At 49.6% G+C, this 16,685-nt stretch overlaps 1 protein-coding gene across 1 annotated transcript; it reads left to right on the forward strand.

Moving 5' to 3' along the window:
* Positions 1 to 11,077: 11,077 nt before the first annotated feature.
* On the forward strand, positions 11,078 to 15,273 carry LOC119364863 (receptor-like serine/threonine-protein kinase ALE2). The gene is made up of 8 exons (XM_037630423.1): positions 11,078 to 11,287; positions 12,013 to 12,129; positions 12,310 to 12,399; positions 12,499 to 12,870; positions 12,968 to 13,219; positions 13,459 to 13,842; positions 14,029 to 14,269; positions 14,373 to 15,273. The coding sequence occupies exons 1-8, from the start codon at positions 11,230 to 11,232 to the stop codon at positions 15,076 to 15,078; spliced, it is 2,220 nt and encodes a 739-aa protein (XP_037486320.1). The 5' UTR covers positions 11,078 to 11,229; the 3' UTR covers positions 15,079 to 15,273.
* Positions 15,274 to 16,685: the final 1,412 nt, after the last annotated feature.

The raw sequence follows: 16,685 nt of genomic DNA on the forward strand, positions 1-16,685 counted from the left end.
GCGGGCCAAGAAGCCTGCCACAGAGTCAGCATTGCAGTCGTCCGGAGACGAAGCCAGTTCATATCCATCCGACTGACCCCAATGCAGCTCCGACCCATATTTCCACAACACTCGACTCTAAATAGGAAGAAGCGCTCATCCAGTTCCTCCGTGAGAACTGGGACATCTTTGCATGGAAGCCAGCTGACATGCCGGGTGTTCCCAGGGGGCTGGCTGAGCATCGCCTTAGAGTCGATTCAAAAGCAAAACCTGTTAAAGAACATCTTCCACGGTCCGCCGCTCAGAAGAAAAAAGCCATTGGCGAGGAGGTGGCTCGACTCCTTGCAGCAGAGTTCATCCGAGAGATATACCACTCCGAGTGGCTCGCCAATGTCGTCATGGTTCCCAAGAAGGACAATTCACTGCGTATGTGCATTGATTTCAAACATATCAATCGGGCCTGCCCGAAAGATCATTTTCCTCTCCCTCGCATCGACCAAATTGTCGACTCGACCGCAGGGTGCGAGAGATTGTCTTTTCTAGACGCTTATTCCGGGTATCATCAGATCCGTCTGTATGGGCCCGACGAAATCAAAACAGCTTTCATCACTCCATTCGGGTGCTTCTGCTATATCACCATGCCATTCGTCCTCAAGAATGCCGGAGCCACGTTCATGAGAATGATTCAAAAGTGCTTGCTCACTCAAATCAGTCGGAATGTGGAAGCGTACATGGATGATATCGTGGTCAAGTCACGAAAGGGTTCCGACCTGTTGACTGACTTGGCTGAAACATTTGCCAATCTCAGGAGGTATGATATCAAGCTCAATCCATCAAAGTGCACATTCGGAGTACCTGGCGGAAAGTTACTCGGTTTTCTCATGTCTGAACGAGGAATCGATGCTAACCTAGAAAAAGTTGGCACCATACTCCGAACGAAACGCCCTGTGCGTGTGCACGACGTCCAGAAGCTTATTGGATGCTTGGCCGCGTTAAGTCGATTCATCTCTCGCCTCGGTGAAAAGGCGTTGCCCCTTTACCGACTGATGAAGAAGGCAGACAAGTTCGAGTGGACTCCAGAAGCTGATGCAGCGTTTGCCGAGTTAAAAACTCTGCTCTCCACCCAGCCGGTGCTTGCTGCTCCAATCAGCAAAGAGCCTCTGTTGCTTTATATTGCAGCCACAGGACAAGTCATCAGTACAGTACTTACAGTCGAGCGGGAAGAAGAAGGGAAAGCCTTCAAAGTTCAGCACCCAGTGTATTATCTCTCTGAAGTTTTGACCCCATCGAAGCAAAGATATCCTCATTATCAGAAGCTCGTATATGGGATCTACATGACCATGAAGAAGGTTGCTCATTATTTCTCTGATCACGACATTACAGTCGTCAGCGACGCACCATTGTCGGAGATTCTGCACAACAGAGATGCAACTGGTCGAGTGGCTAAATGGGCGATTGAACTCCTTCCCCTTGATATCAAATTCGAGGCAAAGAAAGCCATTAAGTCCCAGGCTATAGCAGATTTCCTTGCCGAGTGGATTGAGCAACAACAGCCGACTCAAGTCCACTCGGAGCATTGGACCATGTTCTTTGATGGCTCTAAGATGTTAAATGGTTCTGGTGCTGGGGTTGTTTTGGTTTCCCCTGAGGAGACAAGCTCAGATATGTGCTCCAGATCCACTTTGATTCCTCCAACAATGAAGCAGAATATGAAGCACTCTTGTATGGATTACGCATGGCCATTTCACTCGGCGTTCGTCGCCTTATGGTCTATGGCGATTCAGATTTGGTGGTCAATCAAGTGATGAAGGAGTGGGACGTTAGAAGCCCAGCCATGACTGGATACTGTAATGCAGTGAGGAAGCTCGAAAAGAAGTTCGAAGGGTTAGAGCTCTACCACATACCCCGACTAAAAAATCAAGCAGCTGACGATCTGGCGAAGATAGGATCCAAGAGAGAAGCCATCCCCAGTGATGTGTTTTTGGAGCATATCCACACTCCGTCAGTCGTAGAAGATCCTTTTACCGATGAAGCCCCGCAACCTAAGAGTGTCACGGACCCGACTGAGGTTGAAGTCCCAGCAGTGGTCGACCTGATCATGGAAGTTCTAGTGATCACTCCAGATTGGACAGTACCATATATCGCGTATATCTTGAGGAAAGAGCTCCCGAAGGACGAACAAGAGGCTCGACAGATCGTCCGCCGATCTAAAGCCTTTACCGTGATAAAGGGACAACTGTATAGAGAAAGCGCGACTGGAGTTGGTCAGAAATGCATAACGCCGGAGGAAGGTCGAATAATCCTTGACGACATCCACTCGGGGACCTGTGGCCATCATGCGTCCTCTTGGACCATCATGGCCAAAGCATACCGAGCCGGATTTTATTGGCCAAGAGCGAATGAAATGGCGAAGGAGATAGTCGACAAGTGCGAGGGATGCCAATTTTACTCCAATATGTCACACAAGCCCGCGTCAGCTTTGAAGACTATACCACTCGTCTGGCCCTTTGCAGTGTGGGGTTTGGATATGGTCGGTCCTTTGAGAACAGGCAGAAGCGGTTTTACCCATGTGCTGGTAGCAGTCGACAAGTTCACTAAGTGGATCGAAGCTAAACCCATCAAGAACCTCGATGCCGGTACTGCTGTCGGCTTCATCAGAGAATTGATATTTAGATATGGGGTCCCGCACAACATCATCACTGACAACGGATCAAACTTCGACTCCGAAGAGTTCAGAGCTTTCTGCACATCTCAAGGCACGCGAGTCGACTATGCTTCAGTCGCTCACCCACAGTCGAATGGACAGGCAGAACGAGCCAACGGTTTGATTCTCAAAGGGTTGAAACCCCGTTTGATGCATGATCTTAAGCATGCGGCTGGTTCATGGGTCGAAGAACTTCCCTCAGTGCTTTGGGGGTTAAGGACCACACCCAACCGGTCGACTGGAAGAACTCCATTCTTCTTGGTCTACGGAGCTGAAGCAGTCTTGCCGAGTGACCTTCTCCACAATGCTCCCCGGGTCGAGCTCTACACTGAAGCTGAAGAAGAACAAGCACGGCAGGATGTAGTCGACCTTTTAGAGGAAGAGAGGGAGATGGCTTTGATCAGATCGACCATTTACCAACAAGACTTGCGTCGCTTCCACGCCAAAAACGTGAAGAGTCGAGCCTTCCAGGAAGGAGATTTAGTTCTCCGAGTGGATCAGCAGAAACCACACAAGCTTGCTCCTTCTTGGGAAGGTCCCTTCATCGTCACCAAGGTTCTCCATAATGGAGCATACCGTCTTTACAATGTCGAGCATCAGATCGACGAGCCCCGAGCTTGGAACGCGGAACTTCTCCGCCCCTTTTACACCTAAGTATCCACTCGGACGAGTTGTAATAAAAGTACTTCTGTAGTTTATTTATCAAAGACAAGAGCTTTATAATCTTCCCAGTAATCGTTATTTATTTTGTCCACTCAAAACAATCCCCCAGTGGGTGGCTTGGCTGCGAATCCGATTCGCCCAAGTCTGTAAAAAAATCCTAACCGAGTGGTGAGCCAGTCTCCCACACGAAGGCTTAGCTGCGAAATCCGTTTCGCCCAAGATAAACAAAATCCTACCGAGTGGTAAGCCAACCTTCCACTCGGAGGCTTAGCTGCAGTCCAAGTACTCGCCTAAGATAAACAAAATCCTACCGAGTGGTAAGCCAGCCTTCCACTCGGAGGCTTAGCTGCAGTCCAAGTACTCGACTAAGATAAACAAAATCCTACCGAGTGGTAAGCCAGCCTTCCACTCGGAGGCTTAGCTGCAGTCCAAGTACTCGCCTAAGATAAATAAAATCCTACCGAGTGGTAAGCCAGCCTTCCACTCGGAGGCTTAGATGCAGTCCAAGTACTCGCCTAAGATAAACAAAATCCTGTTGAGTGGTAAGCCAGCCTTCCACTCGGAGGCTTAGCTGCAGCATTGCGCTCGCCTAAGTACAAATACAACATGCGCTTCGCAAGGAGGACGAGGTGCAGGTCGACTGCTACCCTCTCCTTCCGAGCTACGCCACAAGTACAACGTGCGCTTCGCAAGGAGGACGAGGTGCAGGTCGACTGCTACCCTCTCCTTCTGAGCTACACCACAAGTACAACATGCGCTCTGCAAGGAGGATGAGGTGCAGGTCGACTGCTACCCTCTCCTTCCGAGCTACGCCACCAATTCAAAATCCTACCGAGTGGAGAGCAAACCTCCCACTCGGGGGCTTAGCTGCAGCCCAGTGCTCGCCTAAGTATTTGAAATCCTACCGAGTGGAGAGCAAACCTCCCACTCGGGGGCTTAGCTGCAGCCCAGTGCTCGCCTAAGTATCTGGAATCCTATCGAGTGGAGAGCAAACCTTCCACTCGGGGGCTTAGCTGCAGCCCAGTGCTCGCCTAAGTATCTAAAATCCTACCGAGTGGAGAGCAGACCTCCCACTCGGGGGCTTAGCTGCAGCCCAGTGCTCGCCTAAGTTTTTGAAAATCCTACCGAGTGGAGAGCAAACCTCTCACTCGGGGGCTTAGCTACAGCCCAGTGCTCGCCTAAGTTTTTTGAAAATCCTACCGAGTCGAGAGCAAACCTCTCACTCGGGGGCTTAGCTGCAGCACAATGCTCGCCTAAGTGTATTGGGGAACAAGTCGATTGCAGTGAGCGCTTCGCTTTAACCTGCAAAAGACACCTCAAACTAGATGCAAACATATTCAACGTCGAATCCAAGTTCGGATAACACCTAATGGAACCGAAAGTGCTCAGGCGCTAGGCCTGTTAAGGTTTGTCGGTTACAAACTCACTCGGCATACTGAGGTAAATTTAAAGTATCAAGCTCAGAAGTTTTTTTACCCCTCCTGTGGAGGGTTGGAAGGTGCAACAAACTCGTCCAGATCAATTCCATCTGCAATCCGAGTGGCAGCAGCAATGAAGGTCTCCATGAAAGATCTGAAATCGTGCTTCTTGGTGTTAGCCACCCTAAGAGCCACCAGCTTGTCCTCTTGTGCATCCTTGCAGTGAACGCGGACCAGAGACAGAGCAACATCCGCACCACACCTGGCCGAAGACTTCTTCCACTCCTGCACTCGACTTGGGACCTTGTTCAGTCGAGTCATCAGAGACTCAAGGTCGTTCTGGAGCGTCTCTCTTGGACAGAGTGTTGTGTCGATGCGAGAAGTTGCGACCTTCAGCCTTGTGAGATAGTCGATGACAGCAGCAACACGAGATTCAAGCCGGAGCACATTCATGGCGACTTCATCTTTCACGGGAGAGTTGATGGGGTCCAGGTTTACTTCCAGTCGACCAGTCTCCTCTTCAAAGTTCTGACCAAATTCTGCGAGCACAACCATCGAGTCAAGACAAACAGTCGAAGGTTACAATTAAAATATTTGTTTGACACAAAGGATTACCTTCAAGCATGAGGAACAACTTCTTGGCGAGTCCACCCACATAAGCCTCTAGATCGTTCTTCTTTCTCTTCAACTCACTGGCCTTGTCATTCAGGGTGGTCTTGTCACTTTTCAGTCGAATGACCTCCTGGTTGGCAGCATCAAGAGCAGCTTTCAGATTGGTGTTTTCTTCTTCAAGCTTGGTCACTGAAGCCAGCTTCTCATCCGCAAGCCTGGTCTTCTCTAAAGCAGTCTTTTGCATCTCAACCAAGTCAAGCTCTTGCTTCTTCAAGGCATCCTTCACTTTGTCTGCAAAGTCAAAGTGAGATTAGATTCGGAAACAAGTAAGAGACAAAGGCAGTCGTCAAAAGCCTCACCAAGAATACCTTTAGCTTCCTCCTTCGCCTTCGTTAAGTTCTCTTGGGCCAGTTTCAGATCGAGCTCGAGCTGAATGTGCTTGTTCTCCAACTCAGTATAACGAGCTGCAAGGTTACAGGATTTCTATGAAGAACCAATCGACAGATGTCAAAGACAAATCACTTCCGAGTGAGTAAGGAAAAATCATACCGTTTCTAAGACTACGGCCGAATACAAACATTCGACCATAAGTCTCGGGGACTACACCCAGTGGGTGCACTCAGCGTGCCCCCACTAGTTTCATTAGTTAGAGTCGACCAGTCGACCAACAAAAAAAAGAAGGGAGATGTTCTTCAGACTATAGTCGACTGCCAGCAGTCGACCACAGTCTCGGGGACTACACCCAGTGGGTGCACTCAGCGTGCCCTCACCGGTCTATGAATCTATTCGACCTAGTCGAGTAAGGAAAAAACTTAAAGCCTATGGTCGACTGCCAGCAATCGACCATAGCCTTGGGGACTACACCCAGTGGGTGCACTCAGCGTGCCCCCACTAATCCGAAATTTCAATCGACGCACCCAGTGGGTGGAGGTCAAACTCTAAGAATTTCAGAAAGAAGAGTTTTCAGATATCATATCCTAACAGAACAGGCAGTGACCGACTGACCTGAACATTACTCTGAAGAGCCGAACTGGCGTCATAGGCTGCCTGCCTGGCTTCTCGTATTGCCTTCACTTGCTCCATCATGACCCCCGCTTGGCGTATTGCTTCTTTAGCAGCACTAGCTTGGTCTTCTGGAACGAGGTAGGTGGAGAAAAGCGAGGGTTGAGCAGCACTCGACGACGAAGGGCGAGCACTGGTCAACGGCACCGCAAAGGTTACGGTGGGTCGAGTGACATTGTCTCCCTCCACGACCAACGTCTCGGGTGCCGGCACCTCCTGAGTCGCCTTGCCAGCAGACGTTTTCTTGCTCCTCCTCTGCCGTGGTGGTTCTTCTTCGTCGTCGTCAGGAAGGTCAATAACAATGTTAGATGAAACTGCAGAAAGAATCAAAATTAGAGACAATAAGTCAGTCGACTGAAAACGGCATCACAAGAGTCATACCAGGTTTTGAGGTAGCAGCATCCTCCATCTCGTGGTCTTCAGCCCTGGCCGAAGTATCGGAAGTAGCAGCGCTGCAGTTCCAAAAGTCATTCGATTGGCCCATGAGTCGACCAAGAACAAGTTCATGAAACGGGGAAAACTCAAGACTACCATTACCCTGAGATAGTGGGGATCACCATCTTCATCTTCGGCAAGACCTTCGCAGGTTTCGACGGTGCCACTCGAGATTGCTTCGGAGCCTTCTCAGTCGGCGCCGGAGAAGTAGTCCGAGGGCGCTTGGTCGACTGGGTAGCGGTCGCGACCCCCTTACCACACTCAGTCGCGGGATCATGGACAAGCTTCGAGCGTCTTTCCGAGCGGGGAGGTACCACTTCCTCCCCCCTCCTCTTCTTCCTCCTCACCAGAGTCATCGCCCTCGTCATCGTCGTCAGCATCCGAATCCCACTCCTCCGGGCTTTCGCCCCCGCTTCCTTCCTCCTCCTCAGTCGGCGTCTGTGCTCCATTGGGCACCGAGTATAATTCAGTGGTGGCCTGTCAGACAACAAAGCAAAACAAAGATCAATCGACCAATTCGCGGCAAAGCAGAATGGATAAAGCAAGATTACAATCGGAGATAAGTGGCCATACCGTGTCTGGCGTATAAGTACAGTCGAGTGGCGGGATCCTCCTAGCCCCTCGAGGGTTGTCCTTGTTCCCTGTGATGGCGGCCACCCACCTCTCCAGCGTGGCATCGTCGACTGCTTCTGGATGGACCCGAGCGGTGTCTTCGGTACCGCAGTACAGCCACATCGGGTGGCCTCGGTACTGAAGCGGTTGGATGCGCCGCCTACGGAAGACTTCCAGAAGATCCATGCCCGTCACTCCGTCCCGAATGAGTTGGACCACGCGCTCCATAAACATTTTTACCTCGGCTTTCTCCTCAGGAATCACCTTTAGAGAAGATGGTTTGTCCACTCGATCCATGGAGAACGGAGGGAGACCAGTCGACTGCCCCGGCGTCGACTCGTCTTGGCAGTAGAACCAAGTCGACTGCCACCCTCTGATCGACTCAGAAAGGGTCATGGCCGGGAAAGTGCTCTTATTCCTCAACTGAATCCCAAGACCCCCGCACATCTGAATAACCTTGGTCCTCTCATCGTTCGGACTCGCCTTTTTCACTGTCTGTGAGCGACAGGTGAATATGTGCTTGAAGAGACCCCAGTGTGGTCGACAACCCAGGAAGTTCTCGCACATGGACACAAAGGCAGCAAGATAGGCAATGGAATTGGGATTGAAATGGTGGAGTTGCGCCCCAAAGAAATTCAGAAACCCCCGGAAGAAAACACTCGGCGGCAGAGAAAAACCACGGTCTACGTGAGTGGCTAAGAGAACGCACTCACCCTCTTGCGGCTGCGGTTGACACTCGGTCCCCGGAAGCCTCGCTGACCCGTGGGGGATCAGTCCCTCATTGGCCAGGTCATTGAGATCTTTCTCAGTGATGGTCGAGCGAATCCAATCCCCTTGGACCCAACCCTTCGGCAGGCGGGACCTTGACGAAGATCCGCCCCGACTGGATGGTCTCCCCTTCGCTTGCCCCGTCGCCGTCGCCTTCTTCGCACGCTCTAGGGCCGTCGTCTTCTCCTTCACCATCATCGCCGGCGAAGCGCGCGAGGGGTGGATAGGCGGAGGCGAGAGCAGGCGTAGTGGGCGGAGGCAAAGAGGGAAGAGAGAAGAATGGGAAGGCACTGTTCAAAAAAAAACCTCCCCCAGCGCTTTATATAAGGGCGCTTCCGAGTGGCTGACGAGTGGGTCCGGGCGATCCTGTCACATCCCAAAACAGTCGCGCACGCATGATACGTGGTGAAAAAGGCGGCGCGGAAATTGAGGCGTCCACGCCTTATCCCATCCGATTGCCGCGGACCGCCTCGCTTCGCGCGCTTCCCAAATTTTGGATCCCGCAAAATCCGCTAACAACAGATCAATCTATCAGACGATATCTTTCCCGTGATCCGTCGCTCGGAAGTTCACCAAAGTTCAAAAGTTCACTCGACAAAAGACAAGAATGGATCAAGGCGACTGAAGTAAAAGTTGACGCCAACGCCGAAAGAAAAATCGCCGATCCAAGATACGACATAATCAAAGCACAGGAAATAAGTCGGAGAAAATCATCAACTCCTTCCTCACTCGAACCTCGATCCATTCGAGGGCTAATGATGATGTTATGTACCTAGGGTAGGGTCATGGACCTATCTAGGATACCATACCCAAGGACATCCTTAGACGAAGCTACCTTCCAGTCGACCAGGAGAGGCTCCACTCGACCGACTAGAAGACACTCGACCATGAAGACTCACTCGACCATCAGAAATTCAGGATCTACTCTGTATCCAAACGGTCTGTAATTAAGTAGTCTTAATGGTCATGATGACCCTTTATGTAGGGCGTTACCAGTAATGCCCGGCCTTAATGTACTTTAACCCTCTACTACGTGGGTAGGCTGGGGTCCTGTCGTCCTCTATATAAGCCACCCCCTCCACTGGTAGAAGGGTTCGCACCCCTGTAATCCTTATACACATAAACCAGTCGACCGCCTCTGGGCTCCGAGACATAGGACTATTACTTCCTCAGAGAAGGGCCTGAACTCGTTAAACACTCGTGTGTACAACTACTCCATAGCTAGGATCTTGCCTCTCCATACCTACCCCCCATTCTACTGTCAGACTTAGAACCACGACACTTTCTGCGGTATAGATGATAGAGGAGACGAAGGAGAAGAAATGGTGTCAGTTGGTACAAGATATTTGGAGAAAAAGTATTGAAGTATTGTCTTTTATTGTTGTAATAAGAATGGCAATAGGAATCTGGGGAGATTAGAGGTTCTAGGTATGATGTTGTGCACACGATCTTTTTACTTATGACGATCCTCATGGAACCGTGGTTAACATCTAAGATTCAATTCATACAATCCAAACAATTTTGGGAATGTTGTCCCTATTTAATTTCCACAATGTTGGCTCTTATCAAAACGTTTACAAGTAGTAGTACCGTGAAGAATGGTGTCAATAGTCAATACACAAAGTATAAAATTTCATATAGAGTGTAGATAAATAGGTCAATGCCACTATGCCAAGGTCCATAGATCCCGTGTCCATGGCTTGAGATGTCACATCAAGTCATTGTAGCCTCTAAGAGGAAGTATAATAGACCCATGTAGGCGGGCTATAAGATGTCACATCAGATTTATGTCTAGTTGGATGAGAGAGCAGAGGAGAGAGAAGAGAAGTGAGCTACAAACTTACAGCCTGTTGTAGCATGAACTCTCTGTGAGAGAAAGATATGGGCATATATATTAATGGTATAACATACTAGTATGACAACTATTGTATGAGTGAACTATTAGATGAGTGAGGCCCTTTGGAGCTCTGCCTCCATGGAGGCCGACATGTTTGAAAAGATCAAAATTCATACTTTTGAATTTAGAAATTCTGAAAAATGTAGAAGTATATAAGAATGTGATATGTATGTGAGTAAAACTTTAGGATGAAATAACTTAAAATGCTATCTGTGCAAAAAAAAAATCACAGACTTCGGGGATGAACAATGTCATGTGCTAGAAGCCACATATTAGTTTTTTTTTTCACAACCCTCATTTGAACGTATTTCGTCCTAAAAGGTACACACATGTGTGTTATGCCTCCATGTAGATTTGTATTTTTTTTCCAGATTTTTTAAAATGTATTTTTTTTTATGAATTTGTTTTTCCAAGAAAAGCTTTAAAAGGAATTTTCGCTATTAAGTTGGCTATAAGTGACATGACAACTCCATACAGCCGACTATAGGTTATACTATTAACCGCTCTGTTTTTTTTAAAAGACGCTTTATCACTTAAAAGATTTAAGCATTATACCCGGCCTCTGTATAACTATGTTGCACGTAGCCAAATTAACCATAGCCATCGAGTGTTGAGGATGTAGCATAAGATAGAAAATTTACAAGTAGCATGAAGAATTGTGTCAATGGAAAATTTACAACTACCATGAAGAAAGTTGAGGATACGGCGCAAGATGAAGATTTGGAATCAAACGAGAAGGGAATTTACTGTGGACGACGGGGCAGGTGATAGACACGTGGCCGCGTCAGTTGCAAAAACCATCCAACAGTAAAAAAAAATGCACCCACGCATTCGGAAAAGGTTCAAAGACCCCGATGCATCTTCCCACCCGCCAATTAATGCCCCCTCGGGACCAGCGCATCACTTCAATGCGAAGAACCAAAAAGACCCGAGAAGAAAAAAAGAAGAGCTTCCACCGCGAGCAGAAGGAAGCAGCAGCAGCAGCAGCAGTAGCAGAGCTAGCGCGAGGCGGGCGACCGTGGGATCCCGCATGGCGGCGCCCTGAGGGAGCCCGCGCCGCCCACCGGGCTCCGGCGGAGATGCGGCCGCGGGGAGCCGCCCTGCTCCTCCTCCTCACCGCGCTCTCCTCCGTTTATGGTACGTACGCTCGAGATTTTCCCCCCTCTCTGCTGTTCTTGCACGGGTGGTTTATCTTACTTTTTCTTGGATTCGACATTCGAGTCGCAATGCCGACTGGAATTGTGGCCTGGGCTCGCGGCCCTGCAATGGGATCGCCCGCGAAAAGCGCCGGCCATGGCGTGCGTGGCAAGTCCCCCCATGGTTGTGACTTGTGCGGGGAAAAAAGGTTTTTGCCTTTGCCTCATGGAGCTAAGCTCCTGCGATTTGCCCGAGCGCATCTGAATCCAGGCCGGGAGGACAAGGCACGGATGGCCGTCTCCTGCCCCCTTCTCTCTGCTTTTCATGAATCAAATCAGGCCCAGTACATCGAGCTTGGAATTTCGATGCAAATTTGTGGTTCGGATTTCTTGCATCGGCGGTGCCAGCAAGCATCGGTACAGAAATTTCTAGGTTTTGGTGCATTGCTGGCGAGGGGTTTTGGCCTTTTGGGCAGGTTCCGTTCGGTCGGTCCTCATCTTCTTGCATACAGCAGCTGTCATTACACTCGGCGGCACCCACTCGACTTTATGCATAATGCCAGGCCCCAACCGATGGGGAAAACATGTCTGCATTTGCATTTTCGTGTCCATTAAACACATGTCCGTTTCAGCTATGGTGAATGCAAGTTTTGTATTATCTGCTTTGGTGTTTGTATGCATTGCAAGGGTTCAAACAACTTTTCTGAATACCCTTACCCCGTGCAGTGCCACTGGGAACGGCAAGCTCAACAACCATCACGGCCTACTTACTTGGATTATGGAGTAGAACACATCGGCATTCGGTTCTTTCCCCTGCACCAGCCCCTTCTCCCGGACCTCAAGGTAAGTAGAACTACTCATGAGGTTTCTGCATATAAATGGTAATTACAGGTGTAGATGGCAATCACATACTTTTCTGTCCGTGACATATAAGATAATTATTTTCTGTGTGTACTCTTCCATTTCAATTATCCTGTTCATTTTGAATTGTCTGTATCACTTATCTATGCTTTTGTTTACCAGGTGCCTCTGTTTATCACCCAGTGCATAGGCATCACAGGAAACGACCTCGTGTCGCCCCACCATCTTCGTCACCATCATTTGAAAGACAAGGTTTTACTTTTTCTCCTCAGACCAATAGAGACTGCATCTTACTATTACCACTGAACGAGATAACACTAATATGCTTGCCTGTCACTGAAAATTAAACAGATTGCAGTGGAATAACTTGTTCTGCTCCGCTCACTTCTACTCCAATTGGTTCCCCTTGTGGTTGTGTATATCCTATGCAAATTCAGCTTGATCTTAGTGTGGCACCGTACCAGCTGTTCCCTAGAGTTGATGAGCTAGAAATCGAGATTGCAGCAGGTACATTCCTGAAACAGAGTCAAGTTCGGATAATGGGTGCTGGGGGAAGTATTCAAGATCCGGATAAGACTACCGTCACCATTGATTTGGTGCCACTGGGTCAGAAGTTTGATAGGACTTCAGCCTTACTGATCAGCAACAGGTTTTTGCGAAAGAAAGTTCCGATAAAGTCATCTATTTTTGGTGATTATGACGTAACGTATGTTCATTATCCTGGTGAGTGACATGATTGTTGTTGACACATCCACTTCGCTAGCTTAATGGCCCATTAGTCATGTTTTGCTTGCTTTATTTAATCACAAAAACATTGCAGGCCTTCCTTCTTCGGTACCTAATATCCCAGGATCCTTCGGTCCAATTAGCAGCAATGAGTATCCCTTTGGTGCAAATGTACACAATGGAAGCCATCCGAAGATTAGCTCCAAAATTATCGCCATAATTGCTCTGTCAGCTGTTGTGTTTGTTTTGACATGTTTTGGCATCTGCATCATATGCAAATACAAAGGACGCCAAAAGCCTCATGGAATTGGTCATGCTTCAAATTCGTCAAACACCAGAAAAACAGGTAATTTCGGTAGCAAGCTATTGTATATAATACACTACACTTCTAATTTCTGCATTATAGCAATTTGTACTTAAATTAGTTAAGCTGGAAATTAAACACCAGGCCTTGACTGTACAAATTCTGATCTTGCTACAGTTTCCTAGCGAATATGCACCAGGACAATAAAGCTTAATTTTCAGATCATTTTAGTGTCCAGATAATGTTTGTAATAACACCTTGTTACTAACTGACTGTTTCAGGTATCAGGTCATCGTTCTCCAGTATGACTAGCTCGACAGCATCTTTTCCTTCGACTATAGCAACCTGCCCGCGCACGGTTAAGACATTCTCAATTTCTGAGCTTGAGAAGGCAACAGACAAATTTAGCTTCAACAGAATAATAGGCGAAGGAGGGTATGGACGTGTTTATCGTGGCATAGTTGAAGATGGAGTTGAGGTTGCTGTCAAATTGCTCACTGGGAAACACCAAAACAGAGACCGTGAGTTCATCGCAGAGGTTGAGATGCTAAGTCGTTTGCATCACCGCAATCTCGTCAAGTTGGTCGGTATATGCGTTGAACGGAGCACGAGATGCCTGGTATTCGAGCTTGTGCCAAACGGAAGTGTGGAGTCTCACCTGCATGGTATGTGAACCTATGTTAATCTGCATAACATGTCCACGTTCATAGTGGTTTAAGAAACTTTACCTCCAAAGCGTACAACACCATATGCATATATGATCTGGTCTTTTTTTGTTGGCATATAAAAACCCCAGGAAATTCTCTACTGTAAATATGCACTCCTAATATACTTCTGTTTTGATATTTCAGGGCCAGATAAAATATATGGCCCACTTGACTTTGACACCAGAATGAAAATAGCCCTGGGTGCAGCAAGGGGTCTGGCCTACCTGCATGAGGATGCCAATCCCCATGTCATTCACCGTGATTTCAAGGCTAGCAATGTTCTACTGGAGAACGATTTCACCGCCAAGGTTGCGGATTTCGGGTTGGCCAAGGAAGCATCAGAAGGAATCGAGCACATTTCCACTCAGGTCATGGGAACTTTCGGGTAAGATGTCCTGCTGTTACTGCCATCGTTGTAGAGTAATACACCACCCTAAGTTTCTTTGAATCCTTGTGGAGTTTTGAAACGGATCATGGATCATTTGCAGGTACGTTGCCCCGGAGTATGCGATGACGGGGCATCTCCTTGTCAAGAGCGACGTGTACAGCTACGGCGTGGTGCTCCTGGAGCTCCTGTCGGGCCGGAAGCCGGTGGACATGACGCAGCCGCCGGGGTCCGAGAACCTGGTCACCTGGGCGCGCCCGCTGCTGACCAACCGGGAAGGCCTGCAGCTGCTGGCGGACCCGTCGCTGCCGGCGGCGAGCCGGGACTTCGAGAAGCTGGCCAAGGCGGCGGCCATCGCGTCCATGTGCGTGCACGTGGAGGCGGCGCAGCGGCCGTTCATGGGCGAGGTGGTGCAGGCGCTGAAGCTGATCTACAGCGGCGGCAACGAGGAGACCTGCAGCGGCTCCCTGGGCGGCGGCGGCGGCACGCCCACGGAGGAGGAGGAGTCCCCGTGGAACGACGGCGGCAGGAGCTGCTCGTGGAACGACGACAGCGACGCGCCGTCCTGGCCGCGCGTCCCCGGGGCGCCCCGCGCGGGCTACGGCTCGGACCCCGCGGAGGAGTCGTCGGCGCGGCGGCCGCGGTCGACGCCGAGCGCGGTGCTGGACAGGATCGGGTCCCTGGCGGCGTACGACTGGTCCGGCCCGCTGAGGACCAGGGCGAGGAACTTCTACCGGCTGAGGGGCAGCATGAGCGAGCACGGCCACCGCCCTTCCGACGACGGCAGCGTCGAGGGCGACTGGATGTAGCCACCTAGCAGCCGAGAGACGGAGAGAGAGTTCCATGACTTCCATCCCATTCTGTAATCTGTAATTGTATAGCCCGCGCTAGGTAAGGTAATGCTTCTTGTCGCTCCGATCCGATTTTGATGCGAAGAAAAGAACCCCTGGTTCTAGATCATTTTTAATCTAGTGGACGATGCATCGTGCATGCGTTTTGGGCCACAGGTTTGGTCTCTTATTTCGCGAGAGGACGCAAACTGAGTACTTCATTCCTAACCGATCCTTGAAAGGCGTCGGAGAATAAAAATTTTGCGCCTAGCGGATCACTTATCGGCAGAGTATACTTCTTTTACTCCTCGGCCGCCTCAACTCTCAATATACTCGGCTGCCCACCCATGGAGTATAATTTTCCCCCTCCACACTGCGCCGGCACCCATCCCGCCTCGCATGTTGCCGGCTTTGCCTCCGAGCACCACCCTTTGCCTCCGTCGAATCCCTGCTGCCTCCACAGCTCGCCTGCCGCACTCTGAGACGCTCGCCGGTTGCCGTCGTCGCTGGAATCAAGCTCTATTGCTGCCGCGGCTCGTCGACCCCGTCGCTGGAAGCACACACTGCATTTTCTTTCTCCTAGCCCATCCGTCAACTGCCGGGCATCTCGAAGCCCTACTGACCACTAGCAGCGTTGAACATATTAAGTAGGCCTTTGCGCATGTACTCCCTCCGTCTGGAAGCGGCTAAATTTCGTGTTTTGACCCTTTTTGAAAATTATTTCAGGATCTGACCCTCCTTCGAATTTTTTTTCCAGGATTTGACCCTTTCGCCTACCGCCAGGCACCGTGGTGGTAGGATTGTACAACCTACCGTCAATGGCCCCGGCGGTAGGTGCCTTGACGACGCCTGACGGCCGTTTGCCGGGGCTGACGTGAAAAAGGGCCTACCGCCAGGGCCCATGGCGGTAGGGTACTGAAGCCTACCGCCGGAGCCTCTGGCGGTAGGGTCCTGTGTGGTGGATAAGGTGGGGAGGGGCTGGTTTGTGGGCCCCACCACCACTCTTCTTCTCCACTCATCTTCTTCCCCATGCTCAGCTCCTCTCCCTCCTCTCTCCCCCTCACAAACCCCCACTAGATCCCCTCCATTCGCTTGAGATTTCACCGGTGGATCCGGATCATTTTCATCACCCAAGGTACCTCCCCCATTTCCTCTCCTTTCGATTGGTTGAGATCTTTGTTTTGTGTGGATTTGGTCACCTTCTTGCAAAACCTAGGTGTTGATCTTGTTGTGTGCATTTATGATGCATTTATGGCTAGGGTTAGTGTTAGTGTTAGGGTTAGGATTAGGGTTATGTTGGGGGTTAGGGTTATAGTTGGTATGTTGGGGTTATGGTTAAGGTTAGGGTTAGGGTTAATGGTTAGGTTAACTTGAGTATGAATAGTAGTTACTTGTTCAATTTGTGCAAAATTTAGTTAATTTGTCCATTTGAGTTGGTTGGATGACATATATGTATTGATTATATTGTTTCCAATTTCTTAGATGCATAAGGTCGTAAATGTTCATTATTTGGACAAGACGACGTTTATGCTTGGAAATGATGATGAAGGGGAAGAGGCTATGGTTTTTGACACAAGTCCAAGCTT

This window comes from Triticum dicoccoides, chromosome 2B, assembly GCF_002162155.2.
Source record: "Triticum dicoccoides isolate Atlit2015 ecotype Zavitan chromosome 2B, WEW_v2.0, whole genome shotgun sequence".
NCBI lineage: Eukaryota > Viridiplantae > Streptophyta > Magnoliopsida > Poales > Poaceae > Triticum > Triticum dicoccoides.

Bases quoted from the DNA above. Each gene is read 5' to 3' on its own strand.
- LOC119364863 (XM_037630423.1), top strand. From the start codon at position 11,230: ATGCGGCCGCGGGGAGCCGCCCTGCTCCTCCTCCTCACCGCGCTCTCC. The intron at 12,871-12,967 runs GTGAGTGACATG...AAAACATTGCAG, and splicing joins AACGTATGTTCATTATCCTG to GCCTTCCTTCTTCGGTACCT. The intron at 13,220-13,458 runs GTAATTTCGGTA...TGACTGTTTCAG, and splicing joins GTCAAACACCAGAAAAACAG to GTATCAGGTCATCGTTCTCC.